Source organism: Neodiprion fabricii, chromosome 2, assembly GCF_021155785.1.
Source record: "Neodiprion fabricii isolate iyNeoFabr1 chromosome 2, iyNeoFabr1.1, whole genome shotgun sequence".
Classification (NCBI taxonomy): domain Eukaryota; kingdom Metazoa; phylum Arthropoda; class Insecta; order Hymenoptera; family Diprionidae; genus Neodiprion; species Neodiprion fabricii.
The window spans coordinates 8,186,439-8,207,174 of record NC_060240.1 but is presented as its reverse complement, the minus strand read 5'-3'; the positions used below and the strand labels follow the sequence as shown (position 1 = coordinate 8,207,174).

The 20,736-nt window shown below is 33.8% G+C and overlaps 1 protein-coding gene across 4 annotated transcripts; it reads left to right on the top strand.

Moving 5' to 3' along the window:
- Positions 1–1,480: 1,480 nt before the first annotated feature.
- On the top strand, positions 1,481–19,474 carry LOC124176926 (ubiquitin carboxyl-terminal hydrolase 7). Of its 4 annotated transcripts, none has more exons than XM_046558815.1 (18): positions 1,481–2,370; positions 4,472–4,582; positions 5,786–6,061; positions 6,152–6,270; positions 7,075–7,209; positions 7,322–7,516; positions 8,030–8,201; positions 8,340–8,532; positions 8,668–8,821; positions 9,142–9,336; positions 11,840–12,061; positions 12,331–12,625; positions 12,833–13,055; positions 13,138–13,305; positions 13,380–13,884; positions 14,008–14,079; positions 14,144–14,237; positions 14,371–19,474. In XM_046558815.1, exons 1-18 carry the CDS (start codon positions 2,280–2,282, stop codon positions 14,472–14,474), a joined length of 3,324 nt encoding a protein of 1,107 aa, XP_046414771.1. In that variant the 5' UTR covers positions 1,481–2,279; the 3' UTR covers positions 14,475–19,474. The 4 variants fall into 4 exon arrangements, with proteins under 4 accessions (XP_046414771.1, XP_046414772.1, XP_046414770.1 ...); XM_046558816.1 differs by having other exon boundaries at positions 1,482–2,370; positions 4,484–4,582; positions 14,138–14,237; XM_046558814.1 differs by having other exon boundaries at positions 1,482–2,370; positions 14,138–14,237.
- Positions 19,475–20,736: the final 1,262 nt, after the last annotated feature.

Here is a 20,736-nt window from a genome sequence, read left to right as displayed (position 1 = left end):
ACTCGGATCAGATTAGATCGTAAGATTGTAGCAATAATCCCTTCTATCTATAAATAAAAAAATTTCATGATAACTAAAGAAAACCGTATCACATACGTTGCATCCTATCTCAATGATTCGGACTTTCTACATTGTAAACAATACGAAAAAGCTACACAGGAACAAGTTCGATTTCTATAATTCTACAATTCATTAATTGTAACGGAATTTCAGGATGGTTAAATGCGGTACTATTTGGATTTGTTTACAGTTTTTGTTTCCGTATTGAGAATAGAATAGAAAAATATAGATTATATTGAACGTTATCGTTATGATTCATGCTGAGACAAAACCGTTATTTTGCGATTTTGGAATTGTCTGAAATTCAGTATACCTTAATAAATTAAAACATGTTCATCTTTCGAAATATTAGTTTCTTCAAAATCGTTATAAAATTTAAGAAAATAGTGGTTTTTCCCCAATGTTTCGTTCCGATAACGTTAAACTTCTAATTTTAATCTCGTAAATAGAAACCGTATACAAATTTGAATAGGACCGTATTTATCTATCCGACATTTTTTCGAGGTATAACTGTCACGTAGAATGACACTCGAATTCGGAAAAATTTAAAGTAGGGAAATCAAGAAGAAAAAAGGCAAGACCACCAAATGCCGAGATTTTGCTTGATCGTTGTCGTTATGTGATGGCTCCGGATTCCGCTGATATATGTTATATGTAAGCAGGCAATTCCTACTTGCCAAACAAAAAAAAACCATCCCTAGTTTCCAAAATTTTTGACTCTCAATCCTGCAGAGTCATTCGCCCGTAAAGCTTTATCAAGACTAGTTATGAGTGGGCATCATTGCCATACATAACATAACCTCCGTATGCCGTATATATTTAATTTGTTGAAATATTTCACGAATACTTCAAACGCAATAAAAGCGCATGTAATAAATGAAGTCAAACGATTCATGAAAACTCTTATTTAGGTGATTGCGAGAGGTTATATTATGCTAGAGTTAGGTTATGTTTTGTTGTATTACACCGACGAACCGTCGTGCCGAGAACCCGGATGTTGGGTGAGGATGAGAGTGAGGGACTACATTTCGAGATGGTAAACCTTTCTTGCGCATATGAAGCTATTTTCAACCCCTCTTGTGACAAGCATCGCGATATCCGTCATCCCGCCTGTTTTTAAAATAAATGTTACTACGGCAATGGTGCTCCAAAATCACGGTTTTCCCATGAGGTGTACGGAATGCGGAGTACATCTCAATGCACAATCGCACACATGTGCGACTCCGCGTATAGTAGGATGATGAGTGGATGGGACGCTTCGGTAACGTTCTTCAATCCCTTCCTAGCAAAAGCCGGGCGATTCACGGTTCAATTCCGTGGTTTCTTGGTCCGTCGTAACATACATACATCCATACATGCATGCATACATATTGGCTGATCATACCAGTGCGCGCGAATTCCATTGTCCCTTGAGCCAGACGTCGTCTGTCCACTGCGGCAATAGGGACGCCATTTTGTTTATTTTCGCGTGAAGTGCCGAGGTTCTAGTACGGAGTTGACGAACCCGACGACACAACTGCAGAACTCAGGCGACTTACGGTAGAGAGGAAAGTAGAGAATATAAGATAAATGCGATAAGTGTTGGAAGAATCGAACAGGTATTGTCTAGAAACGTAGAGAATCGTCGATAAAGTCCGATTGTTTATTCGTCGGCGTTATAAAAAGCGGTCTTGATTTTATTCGTGCGCGAATCGTGGTGAGATATATGTTCGGAAAGTCCCTCCTCGAAGCGGGGGCACGCGACAGCCGCAGAAATTGGGCGCATCGCAAGCAAGCACCAATCGTCCAGCGGTAAATTGACGGTGTCCGGCCGTAGCAGCGCCGCGAGCAGCGATTTCCCCGTCCTAGGGTTGCAGAAAGATACCGTGGGGCACCCCAGGGATCACTACACGGTCCTAGGGGTCCGTAAGGTCTATAACAAGGTAGTTAAGAGCCGGAGGCAACCGCGGAACGACAACGAGAATTACGGCGGCGGAGGCGGAGAAGAGGAAGAAGAAGAGGAAGACGACGACAACGACGACAACGACGACGACGACGACGAGAACGCAGATTCTGGTAAAAGGGGTAAAACATATCGAGGGGTATACGAGGAGTCGGGCAAGCGGTCACCGCGACAGCCGACGGCTGTTATTAATCACCCTGAAGAAGACACCTCGTCGCCGCTAGTCGCGCGCGAGGTCACCGGTGCCGACAACACGACCGTCAACATCGGCCTCGCTATGAACCACGTCAACGACAAGGAGAACGTCAATCAGTTGAACCCCAACCCTGTGCAGGTCAACGAAGTCGAAGAAATGGACACCCAGGAAGGTAAGGATCCCCGACTTTACCCAGCCCAATTTATCGACAACCAAATATAGGTGCACGGATATGTTTCCGAAAAAAAAAAAACATGCGTAAAGCCGACCATAATAACGAGAACAACAACAACAACAATAATAATAATATTAATGTTAAAAAACAAAAAAATCACACCTGTGGAATTTCGAGATTTTCAGCGAAATTACCGTAGCCGACAATTTTAATAACAGCAGATTTGGTATTGTTGCATTAATATCATCACCCTAACCTATCAGAGAAGGAGACCCCGCGCCGTCTTTTTGCGAAGGTGAAATCTTTGGCGGTGGGTATATGGGAATTAAATGCGATATATAGTACCCGCAACCCGATACCAGAGAAAGAAAGATCGAAGAATGTTGACTCATCTAAGACGACTACTATGATATTTTTGTCATACCTACCCTATTTGACGCTTGTCATTAACACTTGCGGAAATAACAGTTACCTTTGTTGCACAACTGATATTTATACACGTGCACGGATGGAGAGTTCGATTCTGCATTTGTAGTGTGCGAGTGTAATATTTTACTGATTGACGTTAATTACAATTGACTGTTGTTTGGTAATCGGTAAATAGAAATCCAATAGCATTAAAATAAAAAGAAGAATCGTTGAATGACAACAGAGTTAGACTGGCAAAAGCGCAACTGCCATAAATTGTTCAAATGTTTGTCGTTTTGTGCATCAGCACCAAGAATTGTTATAAAATTATTCTTGTATGATGTAATTACGTGTTTTATACTCGGATTGACTGAAAAAATCACTTGACAACTGATCTCTAATATTTTTACCCTTCCCTCCCTACGCCCCTCTCCTGTATGATATGAAATTTCCTCCATTTGTAATTTCTATGCTCAGTTGTCAATCAGTTCAACTTGAAAATTTTACAATATATATTATTATTTCAGTCTCATAAAAAAAACTAGCCATAAATTTAGATTTCATGAATATAAACACCTGCTTTTACTGCAAACTCATCGAGAAATTGATTAATCCACAGTGTTTCTTTTCATCAAATTTTCTTAGACATGGGAAGAAAGTTATGACGACGCAAATTTAACCGCGCTCGTACCAAGTGAATGAACAATTTTATATCAATGTTTCTAACATGACTATAATTTTACTATACAACGACGTTTTTGCAATTTCCACTTTTTGGAGATTTTATATTTTAATCATTGTGTATGAATCACTACATACATTTTTCTAATTTTTTATTTGTTACAACAACGATTAATGCGCTGATTGTAAAATAGATTCTATCGTCAAGTGATATATTGTGTATCGATATCATTTACGAGCACAAGTTCCAAACACGTTTTATTTGTCAACCTAACTGGAATGTTAATTAATGGATTAAAGCCATGCCTTAGAAATTTGTTTTTCTCATTTAGAAATTTATATTTTTTTAATAATTATTCTTTCTTCCAATTCAGGTTAGTGAATTCCACAATATTTTGGCCACCGTTAGCGGTATATTGTCCGCTACTAAAAATAGATCACACAAATACCACCACTACACTAACCACGTGACTATCAGTTTTTTTGTCCTCTTTTTTTCTTTCACTTTTCTTTCACGTTGTTATGATGCATTGACATTTTTCATGTAAAGTACTCAATTTAGTTGGTTAAATATACATCCAATAGTATCTTTTCTAAAAATGATACGTCAGCTAAGGTTCTGGCATAAAAGAAGCCATCTAAAATTTAGTTGTCTAGATAGAAAGTGATTTTTCAAGGGAGCCATTTTGAGATTGACATAAGATTGCTGGATTTTTAATCATAGAGTCAAAATTGAATGAACATTAAGTTTGTAACATCAATGTAATGATTTTTCAAATTCAACTCATTTAAAGTTGTTTTGAACTTGCAAATCAATGATCTTTTTAAAAAAATCTTTGGTTACATTACCATGATTAACTTCAATACTGTAAAACTGAAAGAATTTGTAACATTTTTTTTTAGTACGAGATGTTATACTTTTTGCACTTGTAAAAAAAAAAATGGTACTGCTAATTGAAACCGAGACATAATCCGACTATCGATAGCATAAATTGAAATTGATTAACAGTTGAATCTATAGAGACGCAGAACGACGGTGGAGGAGACGGAAACGAGACTCATCCAGTCAACGGAGAGCCAGAACCTGCCTGTATCGTACAAGACCAAGACATGGAGGAAGGTGCGATGATCCACAATCAAGCCTTCTTATCCCACACTGTAGATTAATACTGTTGAATATTTTCGTATAATTTCCAAGAGCATGACTATGGGGAAAGTTAACATCTTTAGACGTTATTTCAAGAGCTTTTGTAGAATTATTTTAAACAAAAGTTTGTTGTTGGCGGACCTTTAAGTAAGGGTACTTTCCACAAAAGAAGAGGAAAATAGAAAAGCACGCTATCCTCGCAGCTAATTTCTGAATCCTAATTGCAAGTGTTGTTCAAAGTTCCTTGTTCGAAATCATTTTCTAATTTTTGCTTTTCTTCATTTCTCTTCTCGTTTTGCAAGGGTTGTAGATGGTATCATCAGTGTAGGAGATGGAGTGGCATGTAAACAATAATTATGATCCAATATTGCTCGTCTTTACGTTCAGTGCGTATCAAATGCAATTTTAGTCACAATTTGGACAACTGCAAACCTATAATTGCAATCAGTTGTTACTTCCTAATCAGTGAAATTTATTTTTGAAAAAAAAATCTTGAACTGACACGGTGAATTGTAACTAAGAATTATTTTTTGCCTCTGAAATTTCGCATTTATGTTCGATTATTGATGAGAACTGTAAACAGTTTCAGCAAAATTAAAGATAGTTTATTTCTCGCCTAAAATTATCAAACACAAAACATGCATTGATTTTTGATGAAATAAAGATTGTCTATATGCCTTGCAATCCTGCCGAGATTAATATTGATGCATGGGACTAATGTGGTGTCAATGTAAGCTGTTCAGTAGACGTTAATTCCCATATTATTATATCCGATGTATGGGACTGAAACTCTTTATGGAATTTTAGAAATTAGATCGATCAAGCTGTACATTCTTGTGGACAGATTTACGACAAGACGAATTGATTTGTTTTTGCTGCAAGCAATCTTTCAAAGAATTCATAGAAATTCAATAGTATTATCCATCATCATGTAGCTGCTTCAAGTGTGACCTTCAATCTGTTGATGATGTGATTGACAAAGAACCCAGTGTACACTTCAGTAATGGAATTTATATGAATATAAACGTATATATGATAAACATATCAATAATTTTCTACTTATTAGTAATACTGAATTATTAACTCACCTACTGTTCCATATTTCTGCATGAGACTCTGAGGGGCAATTCTTCAAACGTTATTTTCCCAAAAAAATGTATTTCATTCTTGTTTCAGACGAGGCAAGGTCAGAGGCAACTTTCCGCTACACAGTGGAAAATTTTTCAAAGATGAAAGACTCCCAGCTATCGCCACCTTGCTACGTGCGTAATCTCCCATGGAAGATTATGGTAATGCCTCGTAACAGCCAGACGCAAGAACGCCAATCGCAGCGGTCTCTGGGCTTCTTCTTGCAATGCAACGGAGAAAGCGAATCGGCTTCATGGAGCTGCTACGCAGTCGCAGAGCTCAGGCTCCTCTCCCACAAGGAGGGTCAAGAACCTTTCAGTAGAAGTATGTTTATAATTAATTGATGTCTTTGTTTTAAAAGTAGACTGTATCGAGACTCGTTTCGATTGCTACAAAATGATTATTATTTCGCAGAAATTCAACACTTATTCTACAGTAAGGAAAATGACTGGGGATTTAGCCATTTCATGACTTGGCAGGATGTACTTGAGGTGGACAAAGGCTATATTAAGGATGACTCCATCACGCTTGAAGTGAGTGCCAGTTTTTGATATTTAAACTCATTGTACATATGCAGATTATTTGTGTATTTATTTAATCAATCTTCTTCACTATAACTTCGATCTGTAGGGTTTTATAGCCGCGATAAGTAAATGTGCTTTTTTACTCGACTTCTCACTCCCATTCGACGACCACCTCTTTAACAATAGAAATTTAATCAGTTTAACGCATCTTATTTCTAGTCTTCTGACCTTGCATTTATAAAAAAGTTCTTGATTCTGGGTTATGTAAAAGTTATGAGGAGTATCGCGACATCAAGCTTCGATTGAATGTTTAACCCACATTTTGTTCAGACTCTGTGATTGCTTTTGTGTGTTAATTTATGCAAACGATACTGAGGTTGCTTATTTTCTTTCACATTCGGTCATTGGTCGTCATGTGCAAGCACCAATGTCATTCACAATACCGTATTAAAAACGATCGTTTAACCCTTGTCAGTTTAACATTTTCATCTAAATTATTATGGGCTTGCAACTAGCACTGGCTACATGGATGAAGTCGTTGTGGGATTATATTTATTGCCTTCTCAATTCTAAATTCAAGGTCTGTGTCGTCGGTAATAATAGTTTATTACTCATTTCTCCACATATACTTGTATAGCACTGACTAATTATAATACCAATTCACCAAATATTTCAGAGTGCGACAAATCCACAATACTATAATATAATAATATTTCAATTCAGAGCAAGACTTTCAAAAAACATGTTTTTTTATTCCAAGGTGCACTAATTATTATTCATTTTGTATACTTATTGTCGATGTGTGACTTTTAGGTCCATGTGGTAGCAGATGCGCCGCATGGTGTTAGCTGGGATAGTAAGAAACACACGGGATATGTCGGTCTTAAAAATCAGGGAGCAACTTGTTACATGAACTCACTCTTACAAACCTTGTATTTTACTAATCAGGTGAGTCCACATCAAAGAACAATTTTACTATGCCAATGTTGACACGTTGGCATATTTATCACACTTGAACTGTCATTTTATACATAACGTTACAATTCGTTCATATTTTCAGTTACGTAAGGCGGTGTATAAAATGCCAACAGAGAGTGACGATTCTAGCAAGAGTGTGGCATTAGCTTTACAGAGGGTATTTCACGAACTGCAATTTTGTGATAAACCAGTTGGTACAAAAAAATTAACCAAAAGTTTTGGATGGGAGACACTTGACTCTTTTATGCAACACGATGTGCAAGAATTTCTCAGAGTTGTAAGGAAATTTTCTACCAGCATCCTGCCAAGGATGTGTATTCAAATAACTGTGTATATGTGATAAATGGTCTGACGTTGAGACCAAATTTATTGCTCATTGTAATACTGTGTAACATCATGTATTGCATTACCAAAGTTGTCTATGTCTTCCTCTTTCACCACTCAACTTCTTGTTTATCGTTTACTTTTCGATTGGCTTTCTCTTTGAAGAATTATAGAAAAAAAAAATTTGCTCCTCACTGTGTTTGTTGCAACATACCCAAGAACGAAAGGAATATCGAAATTTCATTACTTCCACTGTACAGCTATTCACACAGTTATTTGTGTACACAATTAAACACACATTACATGTATTGAAAAAAAAAAGAAAAAAACAAATGGCAACAATCACATTTTTACCATATGTTTATATACGTCTGTTATGACATCCTTGAGCAAAGTCAACTTTTTTCTTATGATGTATCACTTGTATTGATGGATCTTTATTTTTTTTTTTTTTTACAATTTATAGCTTTTGGATAAACTGGAAAGTAAAATGAAAGGGACATGCGTCGAAGGGACAGTACCAAAATTGTTTGAAGGAAAAATGGCTTCGTTCATCAAATGTAAGAATATAGACTACACATCAACCAGAGTGGAAACGTTCTATGACATCCAACTCAACATCAAAGGAAAAAAGAATAGTAAGTTCGTTTACTACATTGTGCAAATACTAATAATCACATCAAATGACACTTGGCGTAAAGTGTTTAGCTTTTCTTATGGCAGACAATTACCACCTGGAGCATTGGATTATCATTTAACTGATTTAAAATTTTCAGTCGATGAATCTTTCAGAGATTATGTAAGCACAGAAATTCTAGATGGTGACAACAAGTACGATGCTGGTGAGCATGGGTTACAGGATGCTGAAAAAGGAGTAATATTTTCGTCTTTTCCACCTGTTTTACACTTACATTTAATGCGCTTCCAATACGACCCAGTAACAGACTGCTCTGTGAAATTTAATGACAGGTTTGTATTTCTCTAAATTATAATAATAAAAGTGTTGTTATAGATCATTTTAGCAGTACAATTTTTCAAAAGAATTTACGTTATACAATGATATTACTATTACGGTTTCATTATATTTGAATGGGGCTTATGCAGGTTCGAATTCTACGAAAAAATCAACCTTGAGCCGTACCTTCAGGTCCAAGAATCAACAAGAGCAGATTACACACTGCACGCAGTTCTTGTCCATAGCGGTGATAATCACGGGGGACATTATGTTGTATTTATCAATCCAAAAGGAGACGGCAAGGTGAGTTTAACTTGTTGAACGTCTTATTTAGAGTAGAAGTTGTTTACGTACTGAACTCGTATTAGCAAAACACAGCTTTGAGCAATTTTGACGGAACTAAATTTAAAGAGTGTTGAGCAATTTCTTACGTATGAGCCATTTATTTTTTTACTAGTAAGTAATTTTACAGAGGTTTCTTAGGTGGCAGAAGGTGTGATGCGGAACAATATTACTCGTTTCTGTATATTTACATTCGTTCAGAAGATCGTTGATTATGTTTCCCATTACGAACCGTCGAAAATCTTTTTTTATTTTCCTACTAATATATATTTTTTTAACAGTGGTGCAAGTTTGACGACGATGTGGTTTCAAGGTGTACAAAGCAGGAGGCGATTGACCATAACTATGGAGGCCAGGACGAAGACATGTCCATGACCGTGAAGCATTGTACAAACGCGTACATGTTGGTTTACATTCGTGACTCAGAGCTTAAGAATGTCTTACAAGAGGTCAAAGAAGAGGACATACCTCAAGAGGTCAGAAACGTCCTTCAAAGAGAGCTTTCGCAGGAGTTAAGCGACTTTGAACGTGACAAAGACGCTACAGACACCAACAATGATGCTAATATAGAGGCGACAAACATTCGTCCCTGCACGCAAAACATACGGAATCCAAATCTTTACATACATGATTTTTAAAATATTTGATTAGGCGCGCTTTGTAAATTGATTATGTTGCATTACTACAGAATACCATTCTCATTATGGTGATAATGACTGAGATACAGTTCTTTGTTCTAATTATAAATGACCAAAAACCACAGCTATAACATATCCGTGATGAATAATTATTGCAAAGATGTCGAAGCAAGAACGTTACGACTAAACACTCTGCTGTCTTTTCGATCAATTTTATATTGATAAATTTTTTATCAACCGATTATTTTAATTGCAAATTTTCTTTCATAAGTTAGTTAATTTCAACTTTGCTTAAAAAAAAAAAAAAAAAAAAAAAATTGAAAATTATGTCAATCTACGAGCTTTATGTAGTATACGTGCGAATGGTATCTGTAGTGACTATTGATCATATACGACTATGAATGAAATACGAGCGACTGAGTTACTTTGTTACAATTGCATAGCTTTGAGTCATAATTTAATTGCCTTGTGGGATTTTTCATTATTTAACGGCAATATAATACTTATTTGAAGACGGGTTGCAGAAAAAAAAAGAAGAAACTAAAATAACCACACAACAAGACTCGTAAGATAATATCTAAATACAAAAATTTGACACAATTGACAAAGACGTGCTGTTTCGACATTGGACTGATGAAATTTGCTTAAGATGAAAATTGTATTATATATGCTTAAAATTAAAAGGAAAAAAAAATTGTATTATAGCTAGGAATATTTAGAATGAATCGCATTTGGGACAATTGAATGTCGCATAATTTTTTTTTGGGGGTTGGGCGAATTTTTATCGAACGGATCAGGAAAATTTTCAGATTACATACCTATTATACATATGATTTAAGATAACAGTTAGCAGAAAAAAAAAATTTTATATAAAGTATTATACATGAAGAAAACGTTTAAAAAAAGAACTATATCTTTCTTAGCAACAATAGCTTCCTTAACATGTCTTCTAATCTATATACACTGTTTGTTATTGACTAGGAATGTTTAGAGAAACCAAAATATGGTGTGGATTTCACAATCATTTGGTGTATGTTCTTTTATTTCGTGATTCACCCAAGTCCTTTTACGCAAATAGTTTCTGAAGATTTTGACAGTTTTTACCAAACATTCACAGTTTCTTTTTTATCGAGAAAAAAAAAACGACAGAGAAAATATCAAGAAAATAGAGAGAAAAAAATCGAGGAATAAATAATTAAATGACTAACGAACAAAATTTTCAGTGTTACTAGAGATATTACAAGTATTAACAGATGCTTATTTATTTGTTGTTAAATATTAATAAACACGTAAAAAACAAATGGAATGAATTTATAATGGCTGTAATCGTCATCCCTTGGAGTTATACTACTATTTTATATATACTAAAAAAAAAAAGAAATAAAACAAAATAAACTGTTGGATGTTCATGAAAACTACGAAAGTCACTCTTGTGAATTATTTTTACAGTTTGCGAACTCGAAACTAATCTCAACGGTTTATTAACACAGTTTATTATTGAATAAGCGGTTCACAATATATGATGTTTGGTTTAGATTCAAAATAACAGGCATAAGATATAGGGGGATATAGGGTACTATTAGTAGCCCTCCACACTACCGAAGTTACGCTATACAATCTTAAAATTATACAGCAAGACCATAAAAACTTGTCACTTATATAATTTACATACGTAATATACAGGGTAACGAGAATTCTGGGGTCATACGTAACTGGTTTGATTCGGTTTAAGAAATGGTGATTCAAAAGTTTGATATGTTCATTTTTTACCAAACGATGGGGCTTGTCAGTTCTAAAAGTTTCTCATAAATTTTGATAATTGTAAAATAATTGTTTAAAGCATTACTTTTTTTTTATCATAAAATTGTAAAGCAATCTTTATTTTTTTAATTTGCACTCTAGTATTTAATTTTTTGCCCAAGTATGAATAATTATGACTACTTATAAGATCCCTGTATACTACTTGTGTAACTTGTATTAGTGTGTGTATAAGATCATACTTGTACATTTAGGATTTGTGATCTTTAATTACCAGCATAGCCGTATCCACTGCTATCAGCTAAATAATTTTAATTTTGTAAACGCGTAGCTGGGTAGTCGGTATAGCGGCAGAATAACAAAATTAAAATTACTTGGTTGCGAGAAGATCATCTAGTCTTTTGAAATTCCGAATGTATCATTCCCGAATTTCAAAAGTATGATGAAAGTTGAAATTTCTCATAAAAAATATTTGAAACTTTGAAGAAATGGAAACAAATATTGATGAAAAAGAAAAATGAATCAATTTTAAATGAAAATAAAAATTCTATACACCTGGATAATTTTAATTTTGTCGGTCTAGCTGGTGGACAGGCTGCAAGAGGAGAAGAGAATGGAACAAATACGAAGAAAGGAAAGAAGCGAGGCTTACTTGTACATGACTGTTAACGTCCTTCTCGAGGACAGCTTCGACGGCCATCAAGGCAACGACCTCTACGATCCTGAACGTGCACTCTACCGTGTTTTTCGTGTACGCAAACAGACCACCCTTAACGAGTTCCTAGAACAGCTCAGCGAAAGTCTGGTGAGTGTTTGAAAAAAAATTCAATTCAAAGGTTCAAAATAGTACTTCTAAAAAAAAAAATGTACAAAAAAGTTTCTAACTAATCTTCCAACTCAATCCTATAATGATTAAACACAAAAAAATGACTTTGAAAATTCTATTTCAATTTTACGGTAAGTAATAAAATATTTAATCTGAGTTGTCATTACCGATAATATTGAACAACATCTTAGCTGTACGAAAATTTTCAAAGATTTTCGTGTATGTTTAATTAACAAAAATTTTCACAGAAATATCCGATCGAACAAATTCGTGTGTGGCCCTTCAGTCTTCGCTCAAATCAAACTTGCAGGCCGACACTTATCGAGTTGGAAGCAGATTTACACAAACCGATAAACGAGTGCGCGGAAAATGTGAATCCTTGGAATGTTTTTGTCGAACTTGTCCCACCAGACTCTGGCTTAACCGCGCTACCCCCTTTTGACAAAGACACAGATGTACTATTATTCTTCAAACTATACGATCCTAAGAATAAGAAAATACACTACTGTGGTCATCACTATATGCCAGTGACAGCAAAAGTTCGTAAGTATCATTCTAATCCCCTAAAATAGACTCACAATGGGTAAATGTACACATAAATACCAAATATTGAACCGTATGCTTAACGTTTGATATTTCTATTTGCAATAATTGAAATAATTTTTCCTTAGCTCGTCACAACGAATTGCAATCGATACCATAACTACTATAATTTGTACTGACGCATTCTTAAAACATTTTCATCAACAGAGGAACTCATTCCGATCCTCAATGAAAGGGCTGGCTTTCCTCCGGATACAGAGCTCGCATTATACGAAGAGATCAAGCCCAACATGGTAGAAAAAATTGAAAATCTGACAGAGCCGTTGGAAAAGGTACTTGAAGAATTGATGGATGGAGATATAATTGTCTTTCAAAAAGAGGAACGTGACACAGAAGTTTATGAGTTGCCCACATGTCGGGATTACTTCAAGTAAGTTGAACTTGATAGTTGTTTTACACACTGTGAAAAAAAAAGAAGTCGCGTTTAGTACAATTCTTGCTTCTTTTTTCAGGGACCTGTTTTATAGGGTAGAAGTAACGTTCTGCGATAAAACAATAATTAATGATCCTGGCTTTACAATGGAACTATCGCAAAGAATGACATATGATCAAATTGCAAAGGCTGTTGCGCAGAGAGTAGGAACTGACCCGTATCTCCTCCAATTTTTCAAATGTCAAAAGTAAGACTGTCTTATGATTATTTCGTTCAATGTTCACCAGATGAATCGCTTCTACAATTCTAATACAATTTCAGTTACAAAGATTCACCTGGGCATCCATTGAGGTGTACATTTGAAGGAACTCTAAAAGAATTAGTTGCTTACTGCAAGCCAAAAACAAAAAAAATTTTTTACCAACAATTAAGTATTCGAATTAATGAGCTCGAAAATAAAAAACAATTCAAATGCATTTGGGTGGGACCTTCGCTCAAGGAAGAAAAAGAACTGATTCTATATCCGAACAAAAATGGCACGGTTGTTGATTTGTTGGAGGAAGCTAGAAAGCAGGTCGAATTGTCTGAAAACGGTTCTGGAAGATTGAGGATATTGGAAGTAAACTGTAATAAAATTTTGCCCGGACCGAAAGATGATGTTCCTTTAGACAGCTTAAATACTACTGGCACTAAAACGTATAGGATAGAGGAAATACCACGAGACGAATTAAATTTGGCTGAGGATGAGATGCTAGTTCCTGTCGCACACTTTCATAAGGATATCTTTTCCACGTTTGGAATACCTTTCCTGTTCAAAATGAAACATGTGAGTTTTGAAAATTTGTCGCAGACGTTTTTTTGGCTATTCAATATTTCTCAATACCCTCTCACAGCATGGTAATACCACTTTCGTTCTCAAACTCAAAACTCTAATAATACGCGTTTTCAGGGTGAACCTTTCGCCAAATTCAAAGATCGATTATTGAAGAAACTTGGTGTGCAAGAGAAGGAATTTGAAAAGGTAAGCAATTTACATAATCCATGAAAATATATAATGAGAATTCATAAAAACTTTAAAGTTTAAGTTTGCCGTGGTTACGTTGGGCAAGCCGCAATTTATCACTGAAGATCCAAGCTATTTCATCAATTTGTCCGACTTCCGAACTCACCCAAATCAAAGTGAGTACTCGTAACCACGTTTTTCAGAACAGTCAAAATTTGTTTGTTCAATAAAACCGAAAGAAAATGCTAGATTTGAGTTTCGTTTCTATGGGCACAACAAATATTCATGATTTATCTTTCTCAAACACAGGTACAGCGTTGCAAAGGACTTGGCTCGGCTTAGAACACGTTAACAAGGCGCCAAAACGTTCCCGAATCAACTACCTTGAGAAAGCTATAAAGATCTACAACTAGAATCTAATCACCGAGGATGAAATTGAGCAGCCACACACGTAAATACATTATTATATAGCTCTTTGTACAGTAAGAGTGATATATTTGCCGCACGATGCCAAGATTGGAGGACGCGTAACTATTCAGTTGTTCAGCTAGATAACAAGCATATTTTAAATAATATTCTATTAATGATATTAAGTGATATAATTCTGAGCTTCGTGTATACGAAGAGAGCGATTGTGTCGAACGTGCGACGTGATGCAAAGTGGGGAAAAGGTTGCAAAGCCTTTCTTTTTTCGAAATAATAAAAGTTTTATGCAACTATAGTGCTTCAAGTTTCTTTTAGTTCCTACGTACAACATTTAATGTATAACACTTCTTAATGCTCTAATTTTACTCTACATCTAGCGCTTAGCTTTGATATTGTCTTGGAATATTACTTAGTTAAGATGAAGACAAAAAGAGAACAAATCAATTTTATGCATACTCGATACATGTTTCGGCTCGTTCTGTTACTCTGATCTTCTAATAATAATGCTTTCAAATATTTCTTCCATCGAGACTGACCGATATAACTTTTTCATGTATGTTGGATACAGCGATTGAATACCAAACTTTACTTAAAATCTCTAAATTTTTTTGTCACACTGACGGTTTCTTCGAATATTTGTTGTGCAAGGAACTAAGAATCACGAAAGGTTGCTTAAAATATGATTCATCTACCTAACTATTAACGAGACTCAATCTTCGAGCATATTATAATGCTAATGTAATATTTGTACTATGAACTCTCATGCTCGTCCACCATTGCTAGGAAGTGGAGTTTCCCGTGTAAGTATATATATGTATATATACATGCATATATATATATATCAGAGTTCTAAATTTTTTTTGCATTCAGATTGTTTGGAAAGTGGACGCTGATTCAAATTGTGAATGATTTCTGGTGCAATTTATTGCTAAATAGAATTTTGGTATAGACGACACCTGACACAACAGACAAATTATCTGATCAGATAACATCAATATTCGGTGATATTAAGTGCGAGAGAAGTCTAAGAAATAATAACATCATTGATAATAATTGTCTAGTATAAAGTATATTAAAGGTAATAATGGTGTCATTCAGCTGTGAATTATTAACCAGTAATTAAACAGCAATTTTTTTTATGACACATTTGGTGCAACGCAAGAGTCATGAGAACTTTTTATTATCGTTTAAAATAATGTATATGTATATCGGTATTAAATAGTAAGTAAAATTATCTTCATAAAAGTAACAGTAATAGTACCCAACAATTTATTATCTCCGCAATTGATTCACAAAAATTGGATTTTTGCAAACGTTTCTCCTACAATGAATTGTTTTCTTCATCTACTTTGTTCGAAAGGCGAAGATTTATGAAGTGTTAGACGTAAAATTCCTTTTTATTGTTTATCAATGAAATAAAAAATGCAATTAAAAAAACAATAAATAAATGGAACATAACTGATGTCAATAAGCATAACTTAATTGTACAAACTGTATGACACCGCCGCATTTGGATAAATTAAGAAAAAAAAAAAAAATCCCAGATTATAACACATTGCCTGTACTCATTTCCTAATTAATAAACTCAACAATGTGTAATCTAAAAGTACATTTTTTCGTTACGCAAGTGATGCTGCAGCTGTTACACAACGCGTCACTGACCCATTGCCAACTCAATGTATGAATTCTATTACATCCATATATCAAAGTATGAGCATTTGACAAGGCTGTGCTTAAGAATTTTTTCAATATCAAAATATCCGTTACATCATTTTTTCAAACAGTGTTCATATAAATACAGTCTCGGCAAGTGATATCATCGACTCTTTAATACAATTGTTTTAGACAATACGCAACGGACATTTTAACTATAATGGATTCTTCTGTTATACGAGCATCTTTGTTTGTGCAGTGTGAAAATAGAATTTATCTTCATTTTTTATTGAAAATTTTTAATCTATATATTCATTGATGTTATTGATAACTGTGACTTGACAAAAACGTTGGAGCTTACCTTGGTGCTGCAAATAAATAAATTCTCACCATTTATTCTTTGAAACATAACAACTACATAATGTACGATTATTATTTACCACTCGCACAGTCTTCTTATTTTACTGTTTTCAAGTTGATAAATTATCAAATAATGGCTGTTGTTTGTTTTGACACCGAGTTTATCAGTCATGTAATGTGTCTAGTCAAGTGTGGTCAAAAATGATTGAGAACAATTTATATATGGTACACACATCGCCGAATCACCAAAAGTTATTCAAGATTCAATGATTTTGACTACATTCAATCACCCTGTATTATCTAATTTGTTTCTACCGATTATTTTCCTTAGTGAGTGTGTGTGCGTTTAATATTTTTTGTTCCAATATCTTTATCATCATTAGGGGAAGTAAATTTTTCGATTTTTTTCTTTATATATATATATATGTGTGTGTGTGTACATATATGTCTAATCTGTCTTAAGGGAAAATTAAAGTGGAAGAAATCTAAAAGAAAAAAAATTACATTTAATGTATAAGAGGTGCTGAGTTTCCATGAAGCAACTGAAGATCGATGCTATAGATTGAAGACAGCAACAAAAAGTCAAAAATAATTGAAGAATATTTCAACATTTACGAACTCGGTGTTTCCATGCTTCACCATTCTCGATACATGTTATAAAAATGGAGTTACTGGCAAGATTCCATTCAAATTTATAATATGTTTCAATGAAAGAAAAAAGTTCCATGAAACTCTGTTATTAAAATAATACAAATTGGTTTAATTTTACACATAAAATTATTTTTCATTTCAAACCTGAAATCATAATTTTTACTTTATTTCTTGTGGTATAACAAGATTAAAATGTAAATTCCTCCGCAATTTTATACTTTTTATTTTATCAACAGTTCAATGTGTCCGAACAGCCAACATTAGGTCAATCGTTATTGTTTCATAGTTTTTGGCAATTCGATTTTCTCCGCCACCTCTGTATATTGATATCTAATTATCAGTGACCATTTGATGTTGTAAAAAATTGAATTTACAAATCTAATTTCCTTGAGGACAAACATTGGAAAATTAGTTATGTTTGACAAATGAATTGAGCTAAGACTGTAATCACAAGAAATGTTGCATTTAGAAAGTTTCAAAATAAAACTTGTATTATAGTAAAGCATATATAATGTATTGCTATGCTATGTAAGCGTGATTAAAATAAGCTTACGAAAGTAGAATAAGTTGTTGTTGTAGTCTCGTAACTTTTTAAACAGCACTATCAAGACTGTTTGATATCGTACGATACTGTCGTTTTCAGACTAATATTTCAGATTATGTCTAATTGAACAGATACATTATTTATACTTTTAGTTTTTCTGTTTCTACGTTTTATTTTGGAACATTCTGAACTTGACTTGAAAACAATCTGTATTTGTATCGCAAGAACAAATTTAAAATGATCTATGAGCTCTTACTGAACACAAATAAAATTTGTATATTTTCTTTGTGATGCCAAAATCGTGCATGTCGTGAATAATAATAAATTTCTAAAGAGAGTGTTTGAATCTTGAATTAAGGGGCTTGTTATTGTATTGATGAATCTGTTACCAAAAAGAATGCGTGTTATTAAAGATGAATTAAGACTCCTGACCTTTAACATTATATAACACTTATCAAGAGTTGATATCAACTTTTGCAAGTAAATACGTGACTATGTGTTCCCAAACACATTCAAAATTACTATGAATTGGATTAAATATTTCTGAATTCTGTAATCAATTTTTTATACCGAATGAGACATTTCACTTTTCTGATTTTTTTTTAGCATCAAATTTAATTAAAATCAGAGTCAACGTTTCCATTTTGCATCAGGCTCACAATTTGCAGCTATCTGAATGATCAATGTGATTCTTGATATTAACTCATTTATTATTATTACTGTTACTATTATTTATAATGTTGTTTTTCCCCTCGGTTTTCAAAATACCCTGTGCGATCGCTGCAGGATGTTCTCTGCAGGGTTGTCAATCACTCCGTCGCTGTTATTTGTAACTCGTTTGCCTGGTATCACAATCCTCATATTTGTATGAAAGTGTACAAATTTGTTACGCAATTACGTTGATAAGTTGAGTTTTTACGAGCGTAGGTATAGTTACTGCATGGTATGAATAAAAAAAATTTTCTCTAGTTCTTTTGTCGTATCAGTTGAGAAACATCTTTCAACTGGTAAAGGTACCATAACGGAGTAGCAAAAATAAAACACATAAGCCTATTTAAGATTTACGCTTCTTTCGTGTTAAGATATACATATAATTCTAAGTTTTTATATTTTTTATTTTTCACCTTCTTTTTGTTTTGATTCCGGACTGGTGAAAAAAGAATTTGATTGTCACATAAATATCAGTTTATATTCTATGAATAATTATCAACCGCGTATTATTTGTGTGTTGAAAACATAGATTGGTAACAAGCCCTTGAAATGTAAATGGAATAAAGGGCTGCTCTTATATAACGTTGTGTATTTAATATTAATATGCTAATTAGTAATGGAGAAAGAAGAAAGAGTCAGAGAGAAAAAAATTGCGTAAATTAAGAGGGGGAACCAGAGCTCTGAATCGAATCACGTAATGTTTACAAAATAAGGATAAATTGTAATATTGTATTAGATATAGTTATAGAATCAGAAATAATGAGTTTAATAATCACGTTTCGTTATATTGAACGTATATTGTGTTGCCAATTTTGGTCGATAATAATTATTATTAGGAATAAAGACAACTATGTATTTTTTTGCATAACGAGAATCAAAATACAGAGAAAAAAACAAACAAACACACACAACACATACAAATTTAAACTTAAATAAAAAAAAAGCATTAAATATTGTTGAAATTATTGTTGTATGATATTCACAATAAATAGTTAATTCAGCGATCATTGCAAGAAATAGTGTTTGTATATACGTAGCATTGATGTGCAATGGATTATGTATTTTTTTCTTCGGTCTCTTGCTCTTGAATATTTCTTGCCCTAATTTCCGTCCGGTGAAATATTGGAAATCTGAATACAATAATTACTCACCGAAAATATTAGCTATCGTTGTTTCAATAATTAATATTACACGTGCGCATACAATTTGTAATTTATTAATTGAAAATAATGTCGATTAATCGTGATCAAAAATGATATTGTATTATTTGATTTTGAATCGCCTGCAATACTATTTATCATGTTGTCTTGTATATCAATTAACCAAATATCAAACAGCCCTTACAACCGATCATAGTTGAAATATTTTTATAAATAGTTAATTTTCTCTAATCTCGAATAAAGTGATTATAATTATTTTCCGTAGGTCTTATTATTAGATCTTACCGCAAATTTTTTAACATTATTTGTAAAACAAATTCGCTATTAAGTCAGGTATTGAATATCTTTTTAATATATCATTTAAAGTCGACTTCATAACGTGATCATCTTAAAAGTTTAAGTGAAATTACATCGAAACTAACTATTCTCTTCACTTAATTTAAGTACTGTAAGTTAATAAACAAGTTCGCTTGTGGTGTATAAAAATTTGTGCACCGGGCGTGGTTTCCTGGAAATTGAACCGGTTTCATTGCACACATTACGTGTAAAAGTAAATTGCTTAGAATTTTACAACCGCATTTGCAAACCGGTTATAACTTGTTATGAACTCAAATCCATCTCCAGAGCAATGGTCTTACAAATTTATTTCAATAGCGAATGCTTTCGTTCTGAAAATAATCAATGAGAGAAAATAGTAATAAAATCAATTACGATAAAGTAATAATTCAGATAGTTGAGTCGTTGAATTTGAAATTAAAATATTCTTCATTTCTTTGAAAAGTTCTCCTACCGAGTTTCGTAACAAATTATGATTTCAATGCATTCGGCAGCTGCATAAACCGCTGAATTGAAAGCTTGAATAAACTAGCAGAGGCGACAATAAATAAGTATATGCAGTGTTTTGAATTTCTGATAAAACATTCTTAATCTACCGATTGGTACGGGGGATTGTCTTATTCACAATATATGTATATGTATGGTTGACGTGAAGAAATATTTGCTGGCTGTTTGCCGCGGTAACGCGAGAAAGCGTATTGATCTATCTCGTAGCGTGTAGAATATACACGACACGTATATATATATACAATGATGCACATTCTCTCGCAATCCCTTAGCAGTCAGTTCTTTAAACGGTGGATCGTTCTGCATGCTTATAATATGTACAGTTGG